Here is a 27,739-nt window from a genome sequence, read left to right as displayed (position 1 = left end):
ACGCCGCGTCCCGGCCCTGCGCCCCCCCCAGCCCCGGCGGCCCCCGCGCTGCCGCCCGGCCGGGAGCCCCCGCGCACAGCATTTGCCGGCCACAAGTGCAGAAATCTCATAGAAAAAAAAAAAAGATTACAAACAGTACCATTTATACAAATATAGTGTTTTATAAAGAACATTTACATTTAAACAGTTTGGGGGGGGTCTGTGGGGGGGGGTTTAACGCTTCCTGAGCCGCTCTCAGCACTGCTTCCGCTCGGAAATAATTTAGCTTAGAGAAAGTGCTCGCTGCCCCCGAGCCCCCCCCTCTGCCCGCCGGCGGGATTTGCACCAGAGGGGCCGGGACGGTCCCAGCAGAGGGGACGGGCGCCGTGGGGGGGCCGGCGCGGCGTGGACCCCCCCCGCCCTTGCTCCTTATTGCCTGTGCGCCGCGGCGGGGAGAGGCGCTGCGAAAGCGCAACCCACCTGCGCGCGGCCCCCCGCGTCCGTGCGTCCGTGCGTCCGTGCATCCGTCGCAGCCCGGGGGGCCCCGGCGTGTGGCGGGGGGGGGGGGGGGCTCGCGGCCCCCCCTCACAGCTCCTTCTTCTCCACGGCGCTGGAGAAGATCTCGGCGAACTTGCGGAGCTGCTCGTTGGCCGTCTGCGACTCCTCCTGCAGCCGCTGGTTGTTCTGGCGCAGGTTGGCCACCTCCGCCTGCAGCACCACCTTGTCCTGCTTCTCCTGCGGCACAGAGCCGGGGGGGCCGCTGAGCGCCGCCCGGAGCCGCCCCCCACCCCGTCCCGCTCGGGGGGGTCCCGGGGGGGGGGGGGGCGGCGCGCTCCTACCTTCTGCAGGTCGCTGTGCAGCTGCTTCAGCATGGCCTCGAGCTGGTAGACCTTCCCCGTCAGGTCCAGGGGCGGCTCCTCGCTGCGCGGCACAGCACCGAGCCCGTGGGTGCCCGGCCGCGGCGGCCGCGGGCCCCGCGCGGCCCCCCCCAGCCCCCCCGGCCCCTCACCTCATGGTGGGCGTGCTGCGCGCCGTGGGCTGCCGCTCCGGGCCCAGGTGCACGGGGCTCTCGGGGCTCAGCGCCGAGTCGGCGAGGGAGAACAGCGAGACGGCTCTCTGCACTGCAAAGCCCAGCGCGCGGTTACTGCCGGCCCCGGCGCGCCGCACACCGTGCCGCAGCGACTGCCGGGCAAACGGGTCTGCTCCCGGCAGTGCACGCTGCGCCCCTCGCACGCACGCGGCCCCCCGTCCCCACGGGAGACCCCGGATGCTGCAGCCGGACCAGCAGCATCGGCCCCTTCGCATCCCGCTCCGGCCCTGGGAGCAGCGGCTCCCGCAGCCCCCGCAGCTCCTACCTGGACGCGCAGCCGGCAGAGACGCGCGGAGCCGGCAGCCCCTGAGCCCCAGCCCCACGGCAAACAAAGCGCGGCGTCCCCGGAGCACGGCGCGCCGGGAGGAGTTGTCGCGGGTGGGCTGGGACAGCGGGTCAGGCCGGGAGCAGGGCGGCTCGGCTGCGTCGCTGCAGGGGCCGCGGCAGGGAGAGGCTCCCCCGCGTCCGCAGCCGCTCCGCCCGCCCGCTGCCGGCGAGACGGGAGCCAAAAAGGGGGTGGTGGCAGTCCAGGGGGGTCCCGAGCGCGGAGGCAGCAGCGCCCGGCTCCCTCTCCGCGCCCCGTCCCCGGTGCAAACGCAGCCGCACGGCCCCACGCGCACCCGGCCCCGCGCGCCCCGGCGTTCCCACCTTCGTAGGCCTTGGCCGCGTTGACCAGGCTGGACCACTCGAGCCCGGCCGCCGTGTCGGGCAGCGGCATCATGCCCGGGTCGATGCGCCGCATGGGCTTGTCCCGCGAGTCCGTCAGGGACAGCTCGGAGGCGGAAATCGTGGCTGCGGGGGGCAAACGCGGCGTGAGCGCGAGCTGTGCCCCCGGGGACGCCGGGGACGCTCGGACGCGGCTGGGGGGAGCTGCCAAACGCGGCTCCGCTCCCGGGGGGATGGGAAACCCTCGGGACGGAGCCGGCTCCGCAGCCAGTGCCGGCGGGAAGTTTTGGGGACGCGTGGCTTGGCCAAGCACCGTAGGACAGGGCTGGGGGACCCCCGCGAGCCTCCCCGAGGATGTGCCCTGCCGAAGCCGGCGACGGCAGCAGCTCAGATGCCGCCGTGCAGCTGCAGCGCCCGTCCTTGGCGCGGGGCAGGGACAGGGACCCCCGCTCCCACGTCCCCCAGGCCGGGGAGAGCCGCGGCGTCCGCCCCGTCCCGGCCGCGCTCACACTTCTTCTCGGGGAGGCTGCCGTTGCCGGCCGGCGGGTGCTGCCGGCGGGTGGGCAGGGTGCTGGACGGGTAGGCGCTGGTGAAGAGGACGTCGCTGGCCAGCGCCGGCTCGAAGCAGGCCGCGCTGGCATAGCCCGCGTCCCGCCGCCCGCTGCACAGGCTCTCGTCCGACAGCGTCCGCTGCAGGGCTTTCTGCGGGGACTGGGGGGGGGGGGGGAAACGGGGCGTTATCCCGCGCGCCCTGCCGGGACGCCCGCGGGGACCCGCTCCCTCCCCCGGGGCCGTGCTCACCCCGTCCCGCTCCGGCTCCGGGGCCGAGCTGTCCATGATGATGAGCTTCTTGAGGTCGTCCTCGATGGTGGACTTGTAGCTCTTGCGGGGCGAGCGGAGGTCCCGCAGCGAGGCCCGCAGCCGCGGCTGCCCGAAGACGTTCTTGGTGGTCACGTCCACCTGCCTGCCACGCGCCAGGGGCGGCTCAGACGGCGCCGGGGCCTCCCCCGCCGGCCCCACCTCCCCGCCGGCCCCACGGGGCCCCAGTGCTGCCCCACGGCGCGGCCGGGACCCCGCTGCGAGGCCGGGGCGAACCCGACCCCCCCGGCGGGGGGAAGAGCCCCGGAGCCCGGGGCCGAGCGGGGCTCGAGCGGCTTCTCAGCTGCCGGCTTTGCGGCTCAAAGGCAGAGATAAGGCGGCGAGTCGCCTCCCGCCGAGCCGGGATTCGGCCAGAATGCTAACGACGGGCCCGCGGCACGTCTGCCTGCGCCGATAAGGAGCAAATCGCTCCACCGCAGCGGATTCAAAGCTCTCGTCCCCCGGAGAGGCGCCGAGCCAAAGGGCTCCGCGGATAAAGGGCCGCGGCTCGCTGGGGAGGGTGGCAGAGCTTTGCCCTCCGCTCCCGAGCGCTGCTGCAAATCCCCTGGCCGCGGCACGGCCGCGACGTCCCCCGGAGAGCCCCGAGCCCCCGCGCCGAGCCCTGCCCGCGGCCCGGCCCCCGCGCTTACTTCTTGGGGTCCGAGAAGGCGGCGGGGCGGGCGGGAGCGTCGTCGGGGCGCTTCCACCCCGAGGCGTGCTTGTTCCTGACCGTCTGCTTGGAGAAGAAGGACTTGGGCACCGAGGCCGAGAGCTGGAAGGAGCCGGGCTGGGAGGCGTGCGCGGGCCGGGGCGTCTCGGCCACGGGCGCTTTGTAAGCGGGATAACCGGGCCGCGGGTTGAGGCTGCTGCAAAACACGAGCCGGTGAGCGCGAGGCTCGCGGCGGGGACGGGCAGCGCGCCGGGAGCGGGGACGGGACGAGCGGGACGAGGGCGCCCGGCCCGGCCGCGCAGCCGCCAACTCACCCGGGCTGCTTGAAGGGGTCGGGGCTGCTGCCGGGGGCCGCGGCCGTGCCGGCCGCCGGCGCGTACAGCTTGGGCCGGTAGCCCTTGCCCTGGCTGCCGGCGCTGACGGTGGGCGACGGCTCTCTCTTCTTGTCGGCGGGGCGGGCGCCGTTCTCGTGCGGGGCGGCGTAGGGCGCCTTGGGGAGCTTGTCGCGCGCCGGCGCCGGGCGGCAGGGCTTGGGGCCGCCGGGGCTGGAGGCGTAGAGCGCGGTGTCGATGCCGCTGTCGCTGGAGCCGCCTTTGCAGAGCGGGTCCGGCTCGGGCTCGGCGGCGTCGGTGCCGTCGAACCAGCGCTCGTCGCTGTGGCTGCTGGAGGCGTTGCTGGACAGCGTGTTGCTGCTGGAGTGGCTCGAGTACTGCGCCTCGCCCTGCAAAGCCGGCCCCGGCGCTGAGCCCTGCCCGTCACCCCGGCGTCCGGGCTCCGTCTCGGGGACGCCCAGGGGGGCACAGCCCCGAAAGGGGAGGGGAAAAGGGGGGCAGGGGCTCGTGTGGACCTCCCCGCCCCGCCCTGCCGGACACCCCTTGCCGGGGACGCTGGGCTCGCCCCTCGGACAAGCCGAATTTCCCCGGAGCGGCCGGCGAGGCCTCGCGGGGGCCGGGGGCGAGGGGAGCACCGCGGGCGAGGACGCGCGGTGCCGGGCAGCTGCGCTCACCTTCGAATGCCGGTTGGGCGAGTCCTTGCCCGCCAGCTCCTGCCGGCCGGGCCGCTTGCTCCCGCCGCCCCCCGCCGCCGCGGGGAGCCTGGACTGCGCCGGCACGTGCCACAGCGGCTCTGCAACGAGTCGCGACCCGCGGCGTCACCTCGGGGACCCGCGGCGTCACCGCGGGGCAGCTGGCGGGACGGGAGCGCGCCCCGCGACGCGGAGGCGATGGGTAACCCGTCCCGAGGGCCGGGCCGGACCGGCGCGGGGAGCGAACCAGCCTTGGGGCTCTTCGCCAGCCGCGCTCGGGGCGCTTCGGGCGGAGGCTGGCGCGGGGCAGGGCGGCACCCCGCGTCCTTACCCGGCTTGTGCCTCTCCATGGTGCTCTCGTGGCTGGTGAGCCCCCCGGACGAGGAGTCGCCGCTGGAGGCCGCGTCGTGGCCGGCGTGCGGCTCGAAGGGCAGCAGCGGGCGCTGCGAGGCCGCGTATCTGGGGAGGGAGGAGAGCGGTGACGGCCGGCGCGGCGGTCCCAGCGCCACGCGGGAGGCGGACAGCACGGAGAAGAGCCATCGCGAAGGCTCATCCCCGGATGGATTTTTCCCTCGGTGGGGAATGAGGACCTTTCTGAAGGGGCTGGGGGAGCCAGGCTTGCCCGGAGAGCGGGGCGGAGGAGGGAGGATGCTCCTTGCCCGGCGCGGCCCATGCGCCCTCGGCAGCGTGCCGGGGTCGGCCTTGCCCGCGCGGGCGCTCCGGCACCAACCTACCTCTCCGGAGACGGCTTATAGCGGGCGTAGGCGGCTCCGCCGGTGCCTGGGGTGGAGAAGCTGCCCGAGGGCTGCCGGTAGGGCTGGACCCTCTCTGCTCCGGCCGGCGAGGACGAGGTGGGGTGGGGGGTTTCGGGGAAGCTGACCGGCCTGGTCCCAGGGAGACACAGGGGAAAGGGGTTACGTTCGCTCCCGGCAGCCCCTCGTTCCACCCCGAGAAGCCGCCCGGCCAGAAACGCTCCCGCAGCCCGGCCTCGAGCCTGTACGATGCCGAGTGGGAAGGGTCCGGAGCCCCCCGTTCCTCGAGCCTGTACGATGCCGAGCGGGAAGGGTCCGGAGCCCCCCGTTTCTCCGGGCACGCAGCGCGGCCGGGAAGCATCTCCGGACTAGTCCTAGCAAACAGCCGCAGCAGCTGCTGACGGCCGGGGGCTGCACAAGGCACTCGAGGGCTGCGGGCAGCACCTCTGGGCCGGGCAGGGCAGAGCTCGCCTGCGCGGGTAAAACATCAGCAAGAGCAGCCGGCATTGCAACGCGCAGGGGAAGGCGAGACAAAACGGCAGCTCGCGTGCAGTCCGGCAGCCTGCGGTGAGCGTGAGGCCGGGCAGCTCCCCGCTCCCGCGATAAATTGGGTTTAATTAGCAATTACACGTGCAGCGTCCGGCGGGCCGTTTGCACCCGCCCTGGCAGGCTGGAGCATCCCGCAGCAGCCTCGGCCGCGCCGCTCGCCGCCGCGCCTTACCTCTTGCTGTGCAGGGGCTGCGGCTCGCGGTAGGGCACGGTGGCGGTCTGCTTGGGGGCACGGCTGAGGGACTGGCCGTGCCCGAGGGCCGGCGGCTCGGACCACTTGCCCGCCGGCGCCGAGTTGTGCGAGGCCGGGCCGCTCCACTGCCAGGCGGAGTTGCTGCGGTACGGGGGCCGGTAGCCGGCCGGCACGCTCTCCGGCTCGCCCTTGTGCTCCATGCCGCTCGTCTCGAACGACTCGGCCCATCCCCTGCAGAGCGGACGCCGCTGTCGTCTCCGGGCCGGTGCCGCCCGGAGCAGCCCCCGCGGGGGCACCCGGCTTCACCCGGGGCGGCAGCCGAAAGCTCCCCTCCCCGGCAAGCGGCGTCCCCCGGCGCCGGGCCGGGCGGTGCAGCCGCACGCGGCTGCCGGTGATATCATCTCCCCGCGATGTGCGAGGGCGACGCGTGGAGCAGGCGACCTACTTAGCCGCACGCGGGGGAAACCGCGGCAGCCTAAAAATAGCTCCCAAACCCGCAGGGAAGCGGCTCCTTAGGCAGGTTTCCCCGTGCCGCTGAGCCGAAGGGACCGAGCCGCAGGCTGGAGCTGATCCCATCCGAGCCCGCGGCTCACGGCCCCGAGGAGCAGCAGCGTGCGGCATCGCGGCACCGGCACGGCGCGCCGGCACCGACCCGCTCACGGGCCGGCGTTCGGGACAGGAGCCGGCCGGCGCAGGGCCGCTCGCGGCTCTGCTCTCCTCGTTTTCAGAACTAATTAAAGCTTCAGCTCGGAAGAGCTGGAGAGGAAAACGCGCGAGGGCGGACGTTGCCCCGGCTCCCGACGGCTCGCCCCAGCCCCTATCGCGGCCCCAGCGCCGGGGGAGAGGGCGGCCCGGGGACGTCTCACCGCCGGCCCCCTCCCCGGCACCCTGCCGCGAGCCCCGGCGGCCCCGGGCGCTACCTGCGCGGCGCCCCGTCCTCGTGCGGCGGGATGATGACGACCTTGACGGTGACGGACGTCCGCAGCAGGTCGATCATCTGGTCGTGGGTGAGCGTCACCACGGCCACCTTGCAGATCTCCACCAGCCGGCTGCCCTGCCGGAGGCCGGCCTGCCAGGCGAAGCCGTAGTCCTCCACCTCGGCCACGGTGCCGTCGTACTTCACGTGGAAGCCCAGCTGGCCCAGCCCGTTCCTCCGCAAGGTCATGTCCACGGTCTCGCAGCCGGAGGTCATAACCTGGGGCAGCGGCAGGGATGGTCACCCCCGGCCCCGCTCACCAGCGGGAGGAGGGTCATTGCTGCCTGCCCCGGCTCTGCCCAAAGCCCGCGGCTGAGCGAGGCGAATGCTCGGTGTCCCTGCCTTCTGCTTTCTGCTTTCGGAGGGCTCTGGAGGATGCAAAACCCGCTTGGCAGCCAGGAATCCTCCTCTCACACCCAACTGCCGCCTTCCCACCAGGTGGGTGACCTGCCTCAGCACCGCACGATCCCTGCGTCTCGTCCGTGCTCCCGTCCAGGCACCACGTTTGCATCCGTTGGGAAGAGCCGAGCCGAGCGCTTGCAGCAGAACAACCCGCCAGTGCTTTGCCCCAGTCTGCTGCCCCACCGCGCGTGGCGTTCCCAGCCCCGTTCGCTCGGCAGCCCTGAAGCGCACTGTCCTCCCGCACCTCGGAGCTCCTGGGTTCTCCCCTTCTCTACCCACGGGTGCAAAGGGGACCAGCCCCTCTGCGGACCTCCTGCGGGACCGGGTGAGTCTACGGCCTCTTCTCAGAGCCCACATCTGCCCCACTTAGATGAAAATGGTCTGAACATGTCCACCGCTCTGGAGCGGGCCCTACACAAATTACAAAGAAAACACGACAAAGGTTTTCCGTGTGCAAAGCCAGCTGCTTACCTTGAGCCTCTGCACGATCTCTTTGATGTCATCGGGGCCGCCCTCAGCTGCCCGGATGAAAATATGGTCCCCGCGGCCATAGAAGATCTTGATGGTGGAAGTGTCTGCGGTCCAGCCGATCACGTCCCCACAGAAGCAGTTGAACACCACCTCCTTGGTGCTCAGATCGAGCAGGACGATGAACTCATTGGAGATACCCAAGATGCAGTCTATCTCCGCTCCCTGGGCAAAGTCCTGCGCGGAGACGCGCCACGCAATGGCTCCCGCGCTGTGCTGCTCCGCTCCCGCCCGGGCTTTCGTCTTCTCCTTCTTTTTGGAGGCGAGCGAGATGAGGTTGAACTTCCCAGTGGAGTCGATGGGCGTGTTGGTGACGCAGTTCTCGGCCAGGTCTTTCAGGTACTCCTGCCGGGTCCGCGTGGCCATGGTGTGGAACTTGTCCGACTTGTGGGCGGCGTTCTCCGCGTTGATCACCTTGGCCAGCAAGAAGTCTCTAAAGACGTCGGACTTGCGGAAGGTAACGCCGCTGGGGATGGGGGGCCCGAAGGGCGGGACGTCTTTGGATCTGGTCACAGCCACACTTGGGGGGGGAAGGAAAATCACTCAGGAGCACGTTGTCCCCCGCCAGGACGCAAAAGCAAAGCCCCCGGAAGGGCCGGGGAGCTCCTGGCTCCCTGCTCCGCTCCCTGCCCGGCTGCTGCCGTGAGCACCGGGAGCAGAGCTCCGCTCGGCGCCGCGACGGTCCCGCCGCTCCAGAGAGGCAAGAGGCACGGGAGGAACCTCCAAAGGCGCCGCCACCCCACGCGGGCTGAGTGACGTGCCCGGCCTCGGCGTCACCAGCCCTCCGCGCAGCGCTGGCCAGGCACGGCTGAGCAGAGCGAGCCCCGGAGCCAGCGCCGGGGCCGCCCCGGCCGAGGACGCGGGGTGGTTCGGTGGTGCAGGCAAGCCGAGCCCAGCCCGGCGCGGAGCAGCCGCGAGCGCCCGGAGCCGGCAGCCACGGTTAGCAGCAGTCAGGCTTACCTATAACAAACATTATCAGTGCAAGGGTTGTGGACGCGGACAATGATAAAGACATGCTGGAAGTGCGATCGGATATTCTGGGGAGTGAAGGGCAATGCGCCGGGCTCTTGAAAGATGATTGTGACTATGTCATTTCCTATGTGCCTCTTCCTCAGTAACTAGTGAGGTAAGGGGGAAAAAAAACGTATTAGTAGTGTCCGTGCCCTGATGGCACAGGGGCCCTGGTCCCCGCGAGCCTCTTTGTTAGGTGTTAGGAAGCAACGCAGCGAGCGAGGCGCAGCGGCGGCGAGGTTCGCTCCTCCGCCACGGCCGGGCGCCCCGACAGCCGCGGGAGCGGGCTGGACCGCGGGCCGGGGCTGCAGCCCCCGAACCGCCTGAGCCCAGAGCCTCAAAACAGGCGTCACGGGAGCGGCGAGGGCACAAGGGGCTCCCGGTCCCCTCCTCCGAGCCCCTCGGCCGCCGGGCTCTGCCAGGGCTGCCGAGCGGCGCTGGGGCATGCGCTCCGGGGCTCACCTGCTGCCTGTTGTTGGGGGTGTACGGGAGCATGGTGGAGACGTGGAACATGATCTCGTAGTCCTGGTAGGTGGTGTACAGCGAGTGGGTGCCCGTGGAGTCGGCTGCGAGGCAACGGAGGCCGTCGGTCGGGAGGGGGGCCGCCGGCTCCCGCGGGAAGGGTGCCCGTGCCGCCAGGGAGGCAGCCCCGAGCCCGGTGCACGGAGGGACCCGGGCGGGCCGGGAGCCCGGCCCCAGCTCCAGCACTTACTCTTGGTGTCCAGCTGGGCAGCGTACTTGCTGAAGGCCTTCAGGCACACCTTCTCGCCGAGGAGCGAGAGGAACTCCTCGAAGGCGGGCCCCGCTTCCTCGTTGTTGTACATCTCCTCCTCCGAGCTCTGGCCGGCTTTGCAGTACAGGATGCCCACCTTGTGCTTCCGGCAGAGCTGCGGGGAGAGGGCGGCCCTGAGGCACGGCCGCGGCACCCGCATGCCCGCGGCACCCGCACGCCCGCACCCCCGGGGCCTCCCGGCGCCTCCGGAACCGCCGCCGGGCTCGGGCGCGCCCCAGACCCGCAGCCGGGGCTTCGCGGCCCTCCTGCTCCGCAGAGCTGCAACCCGAGCGGAGCACGAAGAGGTTAAGAGCAGGCAGCGCGGCCGGCCCAGCGGCAGAGCGGCTCCCAGCACGCCGGGACTTGCTCGCTCTCGCCTTACGCACCGCTAAACCGCGCCAGGCTGCTGCGGAGGAGTCTGCCAGGAGCAGGGCAGCGCCACGCTGCCGGGCCGTGCTGCGCCCGGGAGCCCGGGAAAGCGGGGATCGGCTCCCGCCTCGCCCCGGCATCAGCGGAGACCCCAGCCGGGCTTCCAGGAGCCCCCAGCATCCCGGTGCCCCCAGGGACGCCGGAGCGCTGCCGTGCCCGCGTGGCTGCCATGCTGCGAGGCCCGGGAGCCCGGCGGCGGCATCCAGCCCGGCTCGCGAGCAGCCGCGGCGGCTGGGACCCCCCGCCCCACTCACCCCTTGCTCGTCGAGCTTCAGGAGCTGCTCCGTGACCTTGGGCGTGCTCATGGCCAGCCGCAAGCAGTGGATGTTGAGCTCGGGGATCACATACTCCAGCGCGTCCTTGAGCGGGAGCCCGCGGACCGTCCCGTGCTTGGTGGCGGTGGGAGTGGCGTCCTCGAGGATGGAGCCGCGCAGGGTGACGAGCTGGGGGAGCAGGGGAGAGGGCTTGTGGGGCACCCCGCCTTCCCACAGGCGAGAGCACGCGGCTCACAACGGGCGCGTTGTTCTCGCCTGGGAACAAGAGCCTCTTGTGAGAGGCTCCCGAAGCCGAAGCTCCCTATGGGAATTGTGATTAAAGGAAGACGGAGATGGCTGCGATAGGGAGGACGGGGGCATGCCTACGCTTGCGGCCCGGGACGCCCACGAGTGTCTGAGCTAACGCACAGCGATGAGGAAGGGCTTGTGCAATCGCGCGCTGCAGCTCGGCTACGCGGCTCCGGGTCCTCCGGCGCCGGGCTGGGGCTCTGCGGCACAGGCTGCCAGGCAGCCCCGGGCAGGCGGGGACCGCGCGTCCCCCTGCAGCCACCGCTCTCCGCCCCGGCACCGGGCGCTGCTGCCTGTGCGTGTCCCCCCCCAGAAAAGCCTCGGGCAAGGCTCAGGCCTGGCAAAGGCGGTGGGAGACACCGACCGCCCTGCGGGACGGCCAGCCCGGCTGCTCCGGACGCGGCGACGTACCTCGCTGGTCCGGAAGATGATCCGGTACTGGTACTGGGGGCCGTGGTCCTTGTGATCCTCCAGCTTCTCCCGCTTGATGCTCACGGCCACCGGGCCCAACTTCTCGTCCACCCCGAAGTAGTTGGAGTGCTCTGCAAGCAAAGGGGCGCGGGGGAGCTGCCGTGACGGAGCGTGGGCCCGGCGCATCCCTGCCACCGCGGAGGTGCCGAGGGGGCAGCGGCCCCGCCACGAGCACGGCGGCTCCCCTGCACGCAAGGACCTCCCAGCTCCCAGCACGGCGGTGCCGAGGGCTTCGCGCTGTCGCCGTGCCTGTTAATACGGAGCCGGGTGCTCCTCGGTGATGCTACACCCACGTCTGCTTTGGGGGCAGGATTCGGCTGCACCCCCACCCCGGGGATCTCTGCCAAAGACCCCAGGCACGCGGGGACGGAGGGTCCGCGCCGGGTCTGCGTTAGCTCTCCCACGGGCTCTGCTCTCCAGCACGACGCTCGAGCCCAGCCCGGCCCTGCCCTGCAGCCCCTACCTTTGCCGTGGAAGTGGTCCCTGTAGTAGCGGGCCCCGAGGTCCACGTGCTCGACGCTGTAGTGCCTGAGCCGGCCGGGGTTCCTCTGCAGCTCCCTGGGGAGCTCCAGCACGGAGATGCTGGCGTTGGTGCAGTGCACGCTGAGGCAGGGCTCCAGGAAGCCGCCGTCGGCCGCCGGGCCGCCGGGCGAGCCGGCCGAGGCCTTGGAGAAGCTGACGTTGCGCTCGCTCATGCCGCCGATCTCGTTGCGGAAGTGGGGGCAGCTGAGCAGCAGCTCGTTGCTGTTGTTGTCCCCCAGGTCGTGCTCCAGGTTCTCCTTGTAGTTGAGGTCCTCGGTGCTGGCGAAGGCGGGGTCCAGCCCGCCCAGCCCGTAGGCGCGCGAGAGGGCCGCGGAGACGGCCGAGGCGGCCGAGGCGCCCGTGGTGGTGTTCCGCCGCTGGGCCACCACGGCGCGGGCGGCGGCCACGGCGTTGAGGTCGAAGAGCATGCTCTGCACGTCGTAGTGGGCGAAGCTCTTCTGGCACACCCAGGCCCTGCCGGCCTCGGGCGCCCGGCCCTCCTCCGCCTCCGCCGGCCCCTTCCCGGGCTCCCCCTCGTTGCGGCTGCTCCGCAGCTTCTTGAAGATGGAGTCGCCGCCCGCCTCCCCCTTGGGGCCCTTCTTGCGCGGCTTCTCCTTGGGCTGCGAGGGCAGCTCGTCGCGGGGCAGCGCCGGCCCGTTCCTGGCCTCCGCCTTGGCGGCGCCGGGCGGGTAGAGGCCGGGGGCGCCGGCGGGGTCCGCGCGGAGCAGCTCGCCCAGGCGCTCGGGCGTCGCGGCCCGCGGGTCCGGCTTCTTGTTGCGGAACTCGTTGAGCATGTCGAAGAAGCTCTGCTCCGAGATGCCCTGCACGTCGATGGAGGAGGTGCTGCCGTACTCGCGGAAGAGCGGCGCGCCGCCCGCCAGCTTCGCCCCCCGCGGCTCCAGCGGCTCCTCGGCGTCGCACTCGCTGAGCGTGATCTCGCTGCTGCTCCTGTGGCGCAGCGGGGCGAAGCCCCGGCCCGGCGACCGCGGCCAGCCCTCCTGAAACTCCACGTCCTTGGACCTGCGCCGGGCCAGGCGGTGCAGGGCTCTGAGCCCCCCGCCGCCGCCGCCGCCGCCCGGCTGCTGCCCGTTCTGGAGGCCGCGGGGCACGGCGACGTCCCTGCCGGCGGCCGCCTCCGCCTCCCTGCCGGGGCTCGGCGCGGCCGGCTCCTTCGGCGCCTCCCTCCTGGGGGGCCAGTCGGCGATGCGGGCGCGCACCCCCATCTTGGGCACGGCCGGCGTGGCGGCGGCGGCGGCGGGGCGGGGGGCGGCGGGGCCCTCGGCGCCCGCCTGCGGCACGCTGCCGTTCTGCGCCCGGTAGCCCGGCGGGTAGTAGTCGGCGGGCCGGGCGCCGGGCGGCCCGTCCTTGGGGGCGGCGGCGGCGGCCGGGTCCGCGCCGTCGAGCTGCGCGGGGCGGTAGGAGGTCATGGTCCGAGCGGGGAGCCGAGCCTGGGTGCCGGGGCCAAGGCGCCGCTCATCGCCGCCGCCGCGGCGCGGCCTCAGCCGTTGCTGGGGGTGGCGGGCAGGCGGCTGCAGAGCGAGGCCCCGCGGCGCCCGGCCTCAGGACGCGGCTGCCCCATGGCTGCCGGCTCGGGCTGCTGCGCGTCGCGGCCGGGGGCTCCTCTGCGTCGCGGCCGGGGGCTCCTCCGCGTCGCGGGCTCGTCCCCGTCACGGCCGCGGGCTCGTCCCCGCGGGGCTCACGCCAGCCGGGCCGCAGCGGCGCTCCGCGGCGTCTCCCAGGCCGTCCTGCCGCGGGGAGAGAGAGCAGAGTTAGCGAAGCGGCGGCAGCTCGGGCAGCGGGACCGTGCAAGCGCTTCGGAGCCGAACGGGGACCGCAGCCCTCCCGCAACGAGGGCTCCTCTTTGGAGAAACGGGGTCGCTCCGGTTTTTAAGGTCCGCCGGCGTTCGGAGCGCACGAGGCCGGGGCTGCAGCGGTGCCGGCCGGGCCAAGCACCGGCGTGCTTTCCTCTGCACGAACGCGGCCCGGGAAGGAGCCGCTTCGCGGTCGCAGAACTGAAGCTTCCCAGCATCGCCTGACCCCCGAGACCGCCGCCCTCGCCGGGACCCCTGGAAGTGGGTTACCTTGGACCGGCTCCGCGCGGAAGCGTAAATGAGCCATTTGACCTATTTCTGCAGGGCAGCGGAGCATTTAGGATGAATAATAAATGCATTTAACGACGCAGACACAACGCCTCCCCGGCCGCTGCAGGCGGGCTGGGGAAACGGCACGAAGCTCGCCGGAGCCCCCGTATCCCCGCCGGAGACGACGGCATCCCAGCGCCGAGCCCGACCCGGTGCCTGGCAGCTCCTTGTCGGACACGGACCCCCCCGTCACACCCCGCAAACCCGGAGCAGGGCAAAGCCCTTCCCCGTGCCACCTAACTGCGCTGGCAGCTCGGGCGAGATCTGCCAGGCAGACAGACGGTACCAGCGGAAATTCTTGCTTTATCAACGTCCCGGAGCCACCCGCACCGAGGCCGAACAGAGCAGCCACGCGCCGACCGCGGAAACCCCCAGGAAACCTCCGGCGGCTCCCTGCAGCCCGGGCTCCGAACGGCTCCCGCTTCCCCGCGCACCCCGTGCCGACACGCGGCACCCCGCCCGGGGACGCCGAGCCGCCTGCTCAGGGCTTGGCCACCGCTTTTATCTCCCGAGTTCAGCCCGTCGCTTCTCCTTCGGCGGCTCCTCTGCGGCCCCGGGTGGGAGTCTGCCGTGCTGCATCCTGCTGCGCGGGAGAAATAGGTCACCGGCGCGGAGACCCAGCTGCGCGGAGACGCCGAGCCTCCGCAGACAATGGAGATCAGCTCCGGCGCCGACCGCGGGGCCCTGCCCGCACCTCCCAAACACAAGGGACACGTTAGAGCGCGCTTAACCTCTGCGGACGGCTTTTTTCTATCCGAGCTGGAAAGCAAGGATCTGGGAGTGGGCGACGGCAGAGCGCAAGCGGGTAGATGAGGGGGAGAGGAGGGAGCGCCAGGGCTGGGACGGCAGCGGGGGCAGCGGCTGCGCGGCTCCGGCTTGCCCGCCCGCCCGCCCGCAGCGATGCCCGGCGGTGCAGGGAGCGCTGCCGCCCGGGGCGAGCCGTGCGCCGAGCCGCGGGGCTGCATGCGGCTCCGCTCCGCACCTCGGGGCCAGACGGCAGCGAAACGCGGCGAGGCGTGGCGCGAGGGCTGCGAGCCGGAGCAGCACCCCGCCAGCCCCCAGTTGCTCGAATTCACCCAAAATCGCGCCCGCGCCGGCAGCAGTGATTCAGCCCCCCGAGCTGACGATCGCAGGCTGATACGGCGCTCGGAGATTCCCGGTCTATTCCTGGAGCGCCGACGCGAAGACCCACCCCGACGCCCACGGCAGCGTTTGTGCCGCAGCCAGCGCCGGGGCCGTGGGCGTGCGGCACGCTCGCACGGTTTTTCCGAGGCTGAATCAGCCTGAAGAAGAATAACGCTCCCGTCAGGCCGACGGCCGGGAAAACCCCTCGCTGCTGCGGGGGCAAGTCTGTCCCCGGGCCCCGCGGTACCCCGGGTGCCGGCGCACGAGCATCGCCCGGTCCCGGGACGCCGGCAGCCCCGCGTCGCCCGCGGGCGCGTTGCGGAGCCGGGCGGCAGCGTCCGCACCCAGGACGGACGAGCGCTAATCCGTCTGCGCTCCGTATTAGCCGGTGCCGGCGGCTGCCGCGTGTCCTTCCCGCCGGCTGCCAGCGTGGGGCCGGCACCTAAACTAATCCCGGCTAATTACACTGGAAGCCGACTAAGATCACATCTGCTGGGAGTGGATATTAAATCAATATCTGAAAGTCTTAATTAAATGCAGACAGGGAATCCTTAACAAGGAGGCATCTGTCAGGGTGCCGCGGCGCAGGGCCGTGCCGCGGGGCCCTCCCCGCTGCCAGGATCCGGCCGGAGCAGAGCCCGGCTCGGCGGGTGCCACGGTGGGAACGCGGATCCCGAGCCCGGCCGCCAGCGCCACGGACCGGCGGGAAGGACGCGGCTCCGGCGATGCGCCGCGGGTCACCGAAAAGGCTGCGGCGCCGCCGGCATCCCCGTCCGAGCGGGCTGCCGGCTGCCTGCGCTTGCCGGAAGCCGGCTGCCGGGTGGGAGCTGCCCCCGCTCGCTCTCACGCGCCGTCTGGGAAGCATTAAGCGAGTCACGAGACCCGGGCGACGGCGGCTTGCTGCATCGGGCCGCGGGCGGGCGGCGGGCGGCAGGCGCGGGGCTGCTCCGGCGGCCGGGAGGGAGCCCGTTCCCGGCGCCGCTGACGGGCTTTTTCCAGCTCGCGTATTCGGGCAGCGGCGAGCGGAAGCCGCTGAGGCTGCTCTGCCTCCGCCCTGGTGCTCCGAGCTGCCAGATCGCGCTCGCGGGATGCTCGCAGCAAATCCCAGCCGCCGCGACAGCGCTGCGACGCGTCTGCGCCTCGGCCCTCGCGCGTCCGGCGTGGATTTAACCGACCGCCGCTCCGCCCGGACCCGTATCCATCCAGCCCCCGTCAGCGGGGGGCCGGTGCTCAGGTTTAAGCCGGGTTCAGGCTCCGCGCAGGCCTTGGCGCAGGTCTGGGTGGCTGGATCGCCAACGCGCCTCTCCCCGGAGCCGGCACGTCCGAAGGGAGCCGGAGCGACGCACCAAGCGGGGCCTCTCGCGTTTGACACACGGTCCTGTGACTCCTGACACCATCAGCGCAGACAGAGAAGGAAGCAAGAGAAAAGCCAAAAGCAAAAATAAAAGCACTCCAACAAGATTTATATATAAACCCCCGGCAGCAGGGATTTCCGGGATCGCGATCCGCCGTCTATTATTTTCTCTCCCGGCCTCGTTGGCTCCGGAGCCCCCGGAGCCGCAGGGTGGGCCGCGGCCCCCTTTGCCTGCGAGCGGAGGTATCCTGGTCCCGGTCCTGGTCCCGGTCCCGGTCCTGGTCCTGGTCCCGGTCCCAGCCCGCGCCCTCCCCAGGGGAATCTCCCGTTCAGACGGCCGTTTGCATCCGAGCAGGCAAATTAGCTCGGTTGCCCCAAGTTCAGGCTTGGCGCTACCCGTTCTGCACAGCCTTTATTAAACACTTCTGCGGAGAATTAAAGGCGACTGACAGGTCCCCTGGCAACGCGCCGAGGAGCCCAGAAAAAAGCAAGCAACACCCTGGAAAACGGCATCAGCCGCAGTGACCTGAGACGGTAGGCGGAGGAGAAGTGTTACGGAGATAATTAGAGACGACAACCTTCATGCAGCATCAAGCAGCGCAGTCCTGACCTATTTGCTGCAGCCTCAGTAAGAAAACCACGGTGTCGGATTTAATCCAGGCCCGCGACTCGCAGCGGGAGAAGCCCGCGGGCACCGCGGGGACGGATTGCCGCCGCGACGCGAGGCGACGGGCAGACCATCGACGACGAGCGGGCTGCGTCTCGGGGACGGCTGCGAAACGCCACGGCAAACCCCGGCTCCGGGGAAATACCCGGTGGCTCCGACACCCCGATCCGGGCCCGGGAGCACGCCGCGGCGCAGCGGCCGCTAACGAAGTCCCCAGCACCAAGAGGCCGACACCAGCAAGGCAGCGCTTGGCTTTAATTCCCGTTTATTTTCAGCCTGGCGAGCGGCCGGTGTCGGGCAGCCGCACGAGACGAACGCCTCTTCCCAAGTTACGCACCCGTGGTTCAGAAGCCACGTGCGCAGCCCGGGCTGCGAGGCCAGGAGCGGGGCTCCCCCCCGGCGCGGCTCTCCCAGGCGGGGCCCCGGCGCTGCTCGGGACCGGCGCAACGCGCTGCAACGTTCGTCCTTGCGCCGCGGCCGCGGGGACGGGACGGGGCTGCGGGAAAGGGCGGCTGCCGCGGGCCGGTGGCGACCGGGGTGCAGCAGCACGTCCCCCCTCCAAACACCTCCCCTCGTCCCTCGCAGCACTGCTTTTATGTCAATGCACGGAGAGGGGACACAAAGCCACGTTCGAGGGGAATTTCTCGGCTGAAGCCTTTGCGGTACCCTGCTAAGGGGATCTGCATATATTATTGCAGAAATTAATCGAGAAATGGGAGCAGGGGAAGCGTTTTAACGCGTTCAGTCCCGCCGTGCTTCGCTGCACCTGCCCCCCCGCAGAAACGGTCATGGCCCGGACGGGCTTCGAGGCTCCTTCGCCCGCGCGCCGGCTCCGGGCTGCTCGTGAGGGATGCGCCGGAGCAGCTCCCGAGGCCCCGGCTGGCTCCATGCGGTCCCCGGGGGGGAACCGGGCGTCCCCCTTCCCCGCAAGGGACACACCGGGGGATGAGCCGCGGATGCAGCCCCTCCGCGGGAATGCTCCGTCGCCATGACAACCCCGGCCCGGAGAAGTCTTCCAACCGGAGCAATCCGATGATTGCTAAATCCCGGCATTATCCGCAAACTTCAGGGCTTCGATTAATCTCGCGCGCTGTCTGCGCGGAGCGGCGATTTACCCGGCGCCCCGGGGCGCGCGGCTGGGGTCGGCGCGGAGCGGGCGGCAGGCGGCTGGTCCCACCGCGACGCACAGCCGATGCCCCAGGCCCGCCGTGCCCATCGCCGCTGAAACCCAAACAGGCGGAGCAAGAGCTGCCCTCGTCCGCGCGCCCATGGGAAAGGGGAACGGGGCCAGCTGGGGCCGGGGGCTTCCCGCATCCGATTAAGCCGTGGGAGGGCAGGGAGCTGCTTTTGTGCCCCGCGGCCGGCGCGTCACCTCGGCCAGATGGCCGCCGGCGCCGAGGGCAGGCCAATTCCCAGCCCGCCGCCCCGGCCAGCTGATGCCGAGGAGCCTTTGAAAGGGCCGTCAGCAAAGCCGGGGCGCGGGGGGGGGGGGGGGGGGGCCGCGAGCCCCACGGCGAAGCGCCGAGGCGCTTGGAGCGGCGTTCCCAGCTCTCCAAAAGCGGAGGGTGGTGGAAGGCAGCGCGGAGACCGGCCGGAGCAGCCCCCGGCGGGAGGAGCGGCCGTGCCCCAACGCCTCCGCCAAGGCCGCGCTCCCCACAGAGCCGAAACGCCGGTCCGGGGCGCGGCGTCGGCACGGCAGCTCCGCTCGGGCCCCAAAACCAAAGCGAAGCCCCGCGCTGCTCCTCGCGCAAACCCAGCGGCACTTCTCTGTCCGGACGAAAGCTCCCCGCCGGCGGCTCCGGCTCCGAGGCTGGAGATCGGCACCCGGAGAGTGCCAAGGAGGGCAAGCGCTCCAAAGGCTGACTTCATTTCTTTCCGGCACAAAAGGGATGTTTACAGAAGGGTAATTACATCGACCGAGAGCCATTCGGCCAGTCCATAAAGGGGAGCAACAGATGGTTTGGCACGTATTAGCATAAATTATGCACACTATCGATAGAGGTGATGCCGTGGACGCGCGCCGTCTCGGCAAATCCGTCCCGTTCCCCATCGCCTTTCCGCAGGGCTTTGAGCGGTTAACGCAGGCAGCTGCGGAGCCGGGACAAACAGCTCACGCAGGAAAAAAGAGGCGAGAGGCAGACGACGATCCCCATTTTGCAGAGCGGGAAGCGGCACCAAGAGCGGGGGAATTTTCTTCCCCGTGCTCGCGCCGGGGATGAGTGTGCAGCAGAAGGGGAAGCCAGGCCAAGGCCGTCAGAACCACAAGGCAACCTCGGAGCAGCGCTCGTGAATCAAGCATTAGTCAGGACATCAGCACCAACGTCAAAGCGCACAGCGGTCCTGAAGGGCTCCGTTCAGCTCGACGCTCAGAGCCTTGCCAAGGGCAGGAACCGGCTCCCTCGTGGACAAAATCCACCCCAAAGAGCAACAGCGAATGTATCTAAACAGACAAGCCAGTCATAAAGCTGCAGAATTTGATCCAAAATAGAGATCTTGAAGAGGGACTAATACTATCAGAATTGCCTGCCCTTAAATAGACATCAGCTATTAATAAACCCCACTCTCCACCCCAAAATGAATGCCAGAACTCGATGCCTGATGTTCATTTCTTTTACAGAGTCTGCAGCAGAAAGCACCTCATCCGATGTATTCGCGTGTTCTCTGCATCCGCGGATAATTAATTCCATGTGCATTCCATCCAGCGCTATGTAGCGTCATGCCGAAGCATTTCGAAACGACAAAAATATTTGTTTTCTGTTCCAATACAGACCGGCCTATTAGGGAGAGCAGCTTGCCGAGGACGGAGCGAGCGCGAGGACGCGGTTCGCAGCCCTCCAGCCTCACCTCGCTCCGGCTCGTCCCTCCCATCTCACGTCCTCCCGAGGGCAGGCGACATCCGCCGGCTCCGGGTCGGCACTCTCTCCCCAGACCCCGGGATTAGTCGTTAACGCGCGTTTGCAGCAGGTACAAAACAGGCATCAAGTTTCAGGTTTAATTGGCAGATTTTGTTTTAACTGTCACGCAAGCAGAACAAAAGCAACCCCGGGAGTAATCCAAGACGCCGCAGGCGGCCCCGGCCCGCTCGGGAGCGAGCCGCAGAGGGTTAAATTCCAGAAGAATTCATCATCCCTCCTCCACATTGTCATCTCGGTCAGGACTTTCGATGGAAAACCTGGTAGGAGTCAAAACACTTACGATCTATGTTTACCTCTGGTAATTATGACAGCTGGAAGCAGCCCCAGGAAGACCAGGAATAAATCTCTGTCCCTCCCAAGCGAAGGGACAAGGTTTCGTCCCTCCGAAAAAGGGCAGATTACTCAGGAGGTTCTGCTTTACTGCCGTATTTAATAAAGAGTTATAAAGCTTTACGGCTCGTGTTTCCCGACGCAGAGGTTAATCCAGCTGAGGTATGCGAGCCCGCACGGCTCCTGGCCAAGGTTACCCGGGGGCTGCTCGCCCGGCTGCACCGGGGCAAACCCGGCTCCCAAGCTCTTGACTAAGCCATGAGTGAGGAGAGTGCCCGAGACTTCCTCTGACCCGTGTTTTCCGCTCTCATCTGCATCTTCGCGCGTCTCCTGGGCATCGCGGCTGCCGAGGGAAGCCGCAGCGTGTCATCCCGCAGCTATGCGCCGTCCCCTCTGCCGTGATATTTCCTCCGGAAAATGAGAAATCAGCGGCAGCCAGCGAGAGGGGAATAACTGGACAGCACAGATGGTCGGAGCGGGGTCGATACGCAATTCCCCGCAGGAACATTCCTAAGCCGTGATCTCCTGGATGCAGGGAAGGTCGGCCTGACTCTGCTCGGCCTTCCCAGCGGGATGCGGCGCATCTCCCGGCCTCGGCTGCTGCTCGCCATCGGCAATCGCGGGGAGGTCCCGGCTTTCGTGGCCGAGGTCACCTGCGTGCTCTGACACCCTCCCACCCTCGCTGCTCCCTTCCCGCCAGCGGAGAGGGATGTATCCTGCCCGCAGCCCTCCGAAGCCTCACGGTCCTATTTAGGCAGCAAAGCACATCAGCAAAGCGGGTGGAGAGTGAACAGATTCGGGGATTTAAACACAAAGCGGCCCCTTAACCAGGGGTGTTTCGAGGAACACGAACGGCCGTTCAGGCACCCGAACGCGCTGGACGTCTGCCGGACCCCGGAGCCGCGTCTCCGGCCGGGCACTTCACTTCCCTTGGAGCACCTGGTTTCCACCGGCCTGAGCACGCCGCACGTTTGGGCTCGGGTGCTGACACCCCCCGCGCTACCCGGCACCGCTCTCCCTTCTCCGAGGGCACCGCCGAGCCGCGGCCGCGTGCGGAGGAGCCCTGCAGCCGGGGTTAGGGACTCCCTGGCAGGACGCTCTCGGCTACGCGGGCTCGGAGGAGCCGGAGCGGCCGCCTTTGTTTACGCAGCAGATCAGCAGCAGCGGGGTTAGCACGCGGCCGTTGCAAATCCGGCAGTCGGATTTGGCTCTTTTCACGCACGCGCGGAGCAGCTGGCCGCTGCAGGTGTCCTCCCAGCCGCCGCACGATGCCACCGCCACCGCCCAGGGCAAAGGAGGGAGGGAGACGCAGGATGGCCCCAGAATGCAAAGGAAATTCCTAGGAAAAGCAAAGTGCTCCCGGACACGATGCAGAGGGCCGTTGCGGCACGGCCACCCTCTCCGCGTGAAGCTTGGCCCAGGGAATTCAGCAGGACCGATCTCGCGATGGCCGGGGCTGGGGGCTTCCGAAAACACATTACAGCAGGCTCGAACGCGGAGAAGCCCCCGCGGTCCCACCTGCGGCCGGCACCGGGCTGACAGCCCTTCCTGGCTGCCCGCCACGAGGGGCACCGGGGACTCGGTTTTCTCCTGCCGGCCCCCAGCCCGCAGACCTCGGCCTCCCCCTGCTTTGCGGCTCTGCCACGGGGCCGGACGGCTGCTCCCTGCGGCAGTCCCGGGATTTCTCTGCCCCTTCCCTCCATCCCCAGGAGGGCTGCGCTAGCGCCGGGTTCCCGACGGCACCGGCACGGAGGTCGCATTCCTGCAGAAAGCCCTTTCCGAAGGTCCTCTGCGACGAAGAGCTCTTACGCCAGCTTTTCGGTCCCACGCAGATGCAGGACTTTCCCCGGGAAGCGGCAGCTCCAAAGCGCGACAAAAGCCACCCGAGGGCCTAGGGACTCCGGAGACTTTCGCTGGGAAGAAGACCGGAGCAATCCATCTTCCAGAGCGCCCAAAGCCTCTCCTATCAAGGGACGTCGAAAGCAGGGGAAGGCAGTGACGCTCTCAGTTACTAAACGACTTTGTGTCGTGCTACAGCACTGCCGGACGCAGAGAGGCCGGATGCGCCGTGGGCAGGGATCGACGCTGGCTCCTGGCGCGCGCAGTCGTTACCCGGTTGCGCAGCCCTGCACGTGCACGTGCCGATCTCTGCGTTTACAGCTGCCGGGCAACTTTGCAAGCAGCTTTTGAAACCAGACACTGTCTCCTCGCAGCGTGATGGGGCACATCCCAAACCCAGGTCTCCGAGCGTTACCGCAGCCCGGATCAGATCCCTCCACCGCGATGCCACGGCTTTGTTGCTAGAAACGGGGAGCAGCGGCTCACGGCACCGCGGCTGGAAACCCCAGGCCCCCCCGGGCCAGGCACCCGCCAGGCTTGCGGGTGGCTTTGCAGCTAACGGCGCTGAGTCGGGAGGGGACGCAACGGCGGAGCAAAACCCCCACCCCACCGCGAGCGCCGGGCGCTGCCACCAGCCCATGCAACCCCCCGTCACAGCGACGGCGAAAACACCTCGGCTTTCCAGAGCAGGGGAGAAGCTCTCACTTGAGGGCCCTGGAAGCGGACCCCGGGAAGCGCCGTGCTCCTGCACGAAGGCAGCAGGCTCGTAACGCCGCGATAAACGTGTCGGCACCCAGATGAGCCCGTAAAACCCCTTCAGCGCCCAAACAAGGAGCTCTGGGAGCATCCCGGCTGGGACGTGGGAGCACCCCCGGCTCCGGGAGCATCCCGGCCGGGACGTGGGCGCACCCCCGGCTCCGGGAGCATCCCGGCCGGGACGTGGGCACACGCCGGCCTGGCGCGATACCCACCACGGTTCTACCGGCACCGCTTCCGCGACGCCCCGTTCCCACCCGGACTCACCAGGCTTCCGGCTCCTCTACTCCGTCCGCCCAGCGTCCGTGGCAAAGCTCCCTCGCACTGGGCGTGCGGCGACGGGGACCGCTCTCGTCCGAGGCCGCGCGGCAACGCTGTAACGCAAAGACGTGCTCGTTTTGACCAAAAAAGCGTGATTCAGACAAAACTCCCCAGTCCCCCGGGCAATCCCGAACTCACTCGCTTTCTCTTAGTCACGCGTACTCCGTAACGTTTACACACCCAAATCCCATCAGATGAACGAGAAAAAAGCTTCCTAAGCCAGAAACTCGGAGCTCGGCGCCCAGCCGCTGCCCACGCGCGGGTGCAAAGGGAGCGGGTGCCTCAGCGCCGGCCCGACGGCACGGCCCGACCAGCTCCGCCGCCTTCCGACACCTCCCGGTTTTACTCCTGATTATCCGAACAGCAGCAGAGGCTCCCGAGGGAGGCGGTGACTCTTCCCGAGCCACGAGGGACCCCGCCGGGCACGAGCCCCTTGCCGACGGCCTCGGGCGCCGTCGGCAGCGCTTGGCCTCTCGGTGCCTCTGCGACCCGGCCCGGGGTTTCGTCTCGATGGACCCGTCCTGGGGTCCCGGGGGAAGCCCAGCAAAGCTGCTCGCTGCGAGCCGCGGTGACGCCGAGGCTCCCCGGGGGAAGCCCAGCAAAGCTGCTCGCTGCGAGCCGCGGTGACGCCGAGGCTCCCCGGGGGAAGCCCAGCAAAGCTGCTCGCTGTGAGCCGCGGCAGGGCGCGAGCCGTCCCGAGCGCTTCTTGGGAGCGAGGATGCAGCGGTTCCCGCGGGACGGCTTAAGCAACGAAGCATTTTGCACACAATTTGGGTGCGCAGGAGCAACACCAGGTACGGCGCTAAGAGTCGCGGAAAGCAAGTCTTTCCCCTCAAAACCCGCAGGCAGAGACGTCGGCCGGGAGCAGCAGCAGAGAGGTCGGCCCCGGGCACTCGGGGCGGGTCGGCCCGGGAGATGCCGCGCTCACCGCGGGGCAAAGGCCGGGAGACGTGCCGTGGTGCGTGAGCGGGACGGGCCGAGGTTGGCGCGCGGGACGGGCCGACTTTCAGCCCTGTTTCCCCGTAACGACTGACTCACCCACCCAGGCTGGTCGCGCCCAGAAGCGCAGACGGGCAGCGGCATCCCAGGAGCGCGCGGACTCCTGTTTACCGACAGCAAAATCGCCCCCGGGTCTCTAGCGTTCGGGGCGTTTTGACAGCGAAGGTCAGCGTTTGCTTGGAAGAGCAGCTGCTGCCCAGCTCCTGCACTACCGGCATCGCTACCTGCTTCAATCCAAGGGTTAAAAAGTCCTTTTCATCCGAAAACAATAAAGTACAGATTCTAGAAATAAACCCTTTTGTGCCACAGGTACGAAAGGAGGTTCAGACACTCGGACTTAAGGTTTCATTCCACAAAAAGCCAGAAAAACTCGGAAAGAACCCGGCAGGGAAAGCACGGCCGCTAACGAGATCGCATTTACTGCATCTCGCTAATGCATCAATTCCACCGCGGCGGGGGAAGAAACCTCGCGGAAGATCCACCCGCCGGGCACCTCCGCACCGTTTGGCTCCTCTCGCTTACAGAGCAGCGACCGGTTCATCTTCCATATTGTTTTTATCCGGACTGAGGGCTGCAGAGGGCCCGAGGGACGGAGGGAAACCCGCTCCCCCTGCCCGCGCGGGGCCGGCGTCTGCTCCCGCGCTGCCAAAGCCCTCGGCAGAGCTGCGAGATTAACCTGGAAAACATTCGGCGTCGTGGGTTGCGCGAAGCGAACCGGTTAATTCGAATGCCGATCCCTGCTCATTCAGGGAGGGATCTCGTTTTACTGCTTACGAGTTATGAGCTTATAGCCTGGGGAGCAATTAATTTGGTTACCAGGAGATGCACGCAACATGCCCGTGGCTTGCTCCCAGCCTGATTTCCAAGCGACTTCCCCATAGTTTGCAGAAAGAGCCGCCCGGCTCAGCGGCTCGGGGTGTTTTCCGAGTGTTATATTCCGAAACGCTGCACTCCCGCTTCCCCGACGGCGCAGTTATGAAGCAAAGTGGCTTCACCCCAAAACAAACTCTGCCAGGTGAAACTCAAACGCTGACTCCCGGCAGCTCGCCCCAGAGCCGCGTTTCGGCTGGGAGCTGCTTCCAGCGCGGGGCTGAAGATGAGCGGGTTTTCGTTTCAACGCGGTTTGCTGCATGTTAAGTTTACAGAGCGCTCTTGCGGAAACGGCGCCCGGGGAGCTCGCGAGCAGCCCAGCCCGCCGCCGGAGAGACCCTTTTCCCGCATAATGGCATGTTTGCTCGGCTTCAGAAATGAGATCACCGCGATAGGCATTTACAGCGGCTGATATCAAATTTCTCTTATGAACATACCAGAGCGCGGCGAGCGGGCGGGTGTGTGCGCTCAGCGAGTGTGCAAACACGGCCGCACGGCCCATTCCAGCGCCGGCGCCCGGCCCAGCGCCGCGCGGCTCCGAGGTGTGCCGATGGCGCGGCCGGAGCGACACGGAGACGAGAACCGCCCTCGGAAAGCTGCGGGGGTTGCACGGCGCCAGCGTGGGGGCATTGCTTGTCGTGGGGGGCATTGCCCGTCGCGGGGGGACATCGCACACACGCTACCAGCACGGGGGCCGTTGCACGCTGCAGGGGACTTTGCACGCCCCAAGCTGCTTCGTTACCGAAATGCAAAGTGCCATTAGGAGCTGGGGAGGGTCCCGGCCTCCCCGCGGAGCCGCTCCGGGCCCGGCACCCTCCGCTCGCCCAGCTCTCCCGCTGGAGACAGCGGGGCAGCGGCTTCGGGCAGCGGGTGATGAGCACCCTGCCCACCGCGCTGCCGGGGGGAACGCGCTCTCCCGCGGCTGCGGCGACGGAAAGTGGAGCAAACACGAAAGATTCACGGAGGCGTTAATTTTTCATTTGGCAGCCGCACGTTCGTGTGCGCCGGCGCGTGCTGGGGAAGCCTGGCCGCGACTCCGCCGCGCGGGTGCAAGCGGGGGGCACGGCCGCGCACGGGGGACGCGGGAGAGCAGAGCCGGCCGGCCCAGAGCCGGCTCCCGCCCTGCCCTCGCACCGGCACGGGCACAAACCTGCACAGACAAGCGCTCAGAGCAGTTATACAACCCTCTCCACGCCCCGGCCCCGCGGTGGTTTTTCCGTCCGCGATGCGGAGCTGCACTCGGGAAACGCGGAGCGAGCCGGGGGGCCGCGGCTGCGCCGAGAGCCGGGGAGTGCCCAGGACAGCGGGATTGTGCGTTTCCACGAAAGCAGGCCGCCAAGGGGGGATTTTCCATCGGAAGCACGGGAAATTCGGTTCAATGGCTACAGCAACGCTCGGAACGAGCCTGCAACCCTCGAGTCTAGGGCAACGCGAGCCTGGCCCGGCCCCGAAGCCGGACCGGGAGGGAGGGATGGGCAAAGCCGCCCGGGACCCTCTTCTAGCAGGGACCGTGCTGCCGCGAGCAAGGCCGGGCCCCTTCAGCCAAAGCTCCTGCTAAAGATACAGGGCTATAAGGGGAGCGGCGGGGCGGGAGGAAGGGGCTGCGCGAGGATTCCCGATGCTGCTACGGGCGCGTGGGAAACGCTGCCGACCCCCCGCAGCAAAGCGAGGGCCGCTCGCAGGCCGAGCTGGAGGAGCCGCGGTCCAACCTTCCTCTCCGCTCCCAAACGTGGAGAGATTTAACCCTTATCAAGGGGAGGAACGCGGGAGGCATCGTTCTTGCAACGTTTCATCCCGTGAATTATCCCCATGACAAGAAAAATCAGTTTAACGGCAGGGATCAAAGGAAGCTAGCTTCTGAAGGACGGCTTCAGCAAATACGTGCTGCAAAAATCAGCGTGGTAGAAAGAAAAATAGGGCCCCGCTGGAGCCGCAGTCGTGCGGAAAGCCTCCTCCCCGGGCGCCGAATGCCCGGCCCCATCGGCGGCGGCTCCGGCGGCCGCGGGCTCCCGCCTGCAGCAAACCGCATCCAGCCCCGTCCGGGGGGAAGGAGCAGGGGCGTGAAAGACATACGCGCTGAAATATTTAAAGGCGTGACATGAAACATTCAGGAGGGACCGTGTCAAGGCGAGCCGGCTGCAATCAGCCCTGCTGACTCCGCGCGAGGCTGGCGATGCTGACGGGCTTCTCTAGCCGGCCCCAAAGGCCCGGGAGGGCGGCGGTGCAGGCGATGCACCCCCAGCCCCAGCAGCTCCCCGGCCGCCGCACGGATAAACGCTTGGAAAAAATCACGTGGAGCAACATGCAGCAGGTTTTAAGAACAAGACCGAGCCCTGGACTGCTCCTTTTGGGATGAAATTATTCCTGGGCAGAAATCCAGCCCAGCAGAACAGCTGCTTGGCAAGGGGTGGGCTGCTTCCTCCACCAAGACCCAAATTTTGAATATATTACTGCAAGATGACTCGATATAACTGCGGACGGACGGAAGGAAGGAAGGAAGGGGCTCACGCGGTGTTTACAGGAGAGCAGAAGAGGTCCCAGGCGCACCTGAATCACATAAACACTCCTGACCATCCACCCGCATCTGGCGTGCCGGCTGCTCCTGCACTTGCAGCAGCCCCACGCTGAACCTCAAGGTCTCTCTGGATGTTTCCCACCGATGCAAATCAAGTATTAAAAAAACAACCCCACCTTAACCAAATCGGAACCGCCCCGCTCCGTGACTGCCAGCGACCTCGCGAAGCCGGGGTGACGGGAAAGGCAGGCGGTCCGATCTTCTATTTGCAGAAGGCAGCAAATTCATCCGCTGGCAGCAGGGCAGAAGATCCACGCGACGGCAGGAGGACTTGTCCCGTGGAGATCCACGTGACGGCAGGAGGACTTGCCGGCATCGCCTCGCCGGATCCCCACCCGCACGAGCATCCTCCCGGCTCCCCGCTCTTGCGGCAGCGCCGGCGCGGTGCAGCC

General features: G+C 68.6%; 1 protein-coding gene across 3 annotated transcripts in view; it reads right to left on the bottom strand.

The window, feature by feature from the left end:
- Nucleotides 1–482: 482 nt before the first annotated feature.
- Nucleotides 483–27,739, bottom strand: part of SIPA1L3 (signal induced proliferation associated 1 like 3) — a 38,219-nt gene continuing 10,962 nt past the window's right edge. Inside the window, exons 3-23 of one of the 3 annotated variants that reach the window (XM_064503086.1) lie at nucleotides 22,850–22,956; nucleotides 11,397–13,200; nucleotides 10,874–11,004; nucleotides 10,154–10,342; nucleotides 9,411–9,585; nucleotides 9,161–9,264; nucleotides 8,648–8,805; nucleotides 7,631–8,207; nucleotides 6,702–6,976; nucleotides 5,761–6,012; nucleotides 5,022–5,171; nucleotides 4,619–4,746; nucleotides 4,270–4,388; nucleotides 3,578–3,984; nucleotides 3,244–3,459; nucleotides 2,537–2,699; nucleotides 2,245–2,446; nucleotides 1,718–1,861; nucleotides 989–1,100; nucleotides 819–900; nucleotides 483–714 (exon numbers count right to left, since the gene is read on the bottom strand). In XM_064503086.1, the coding sequence (XP_064359156.1) occupies nucleotides 565–714; nucleotides 819–900; nucleotides 989–1,100; nucleotides 1,718–1,861; nucleotides 2,245–2,446; nucleotides 2,537–2,699; nucleotides 3,244–3,459; nucleotides 3,578–3,984; nucleotides 4,270–4,388; nucleotides 4,619–4,746; nucleotides 5,022–5,171; nucleotides 5,761–6,012; nucleotides 6,702–6,976; nucleotides 7,631–8,207; nucleotides 8,648–8,805; nucleotides 9,161–9,264; nucleotides 9,411–9,585; nucleotides 10,154–10,342; nucleotides 10,874–11,004; nucleotides 11,397–12,882 (5,220 nt within the window). In that variant the 5' untranslated portion in view covers nucleotides 12,883–13,200; nucleotides 22,850–22,956 and the 3' untranslated portion in view covers nucleotides 483–564. The remainder of the gene's footprint in view (nucleotides 715–818; nucleotides 901–988; nucleotides 1,101–1,717; nucleotides 1,862–2,244; nucleotides 2,447–2,536; nucleotides 2,700–3,243; nucleotides 3,460–3,577; nucleotides 3,985–4,269; nucleotides 4,389–4,618; nucleotides 4,747–5,021; nucleotides 5,172–5,760; nucleotides 6,013–6,701; nucleotides 6,977–7,630; nucleotides 8,208–8,647; nucleotides 8,806–9,160; nucleotides 9,265–9,410; nucleotides 9,586–10,153; nucleotides 10,343–10,873; nucleotides 11,005–11,396; nucleotides 13,201–22,849; nucleotides 22,957–27,739) is intronic. The other 2 variants (XM_064503088.1, XM_064503087.1) reach the window with 2 other exon arrangements.

The sequence above is a fragment of the Dromaius novaehollandiae genome, chromosome 34 (assembly GCF_036370855.1).
Source record: "Dromaius novaehollandiae isolate bDroNov1 chromosome 34, bDroNov1.hap1, whole genome shotgun sequence".
NCBI lineage: Eukaryota > Metazoa > Chordata > Aves > Casuariiformes > Dromaiidae > Dromaius > Dromaius novaehollandiae.
The sequence above is the reverse complement of the archived record's forward strand: the minus strand, read 5'-3'. Positions and strand labels throughout refer to the sequence as shown.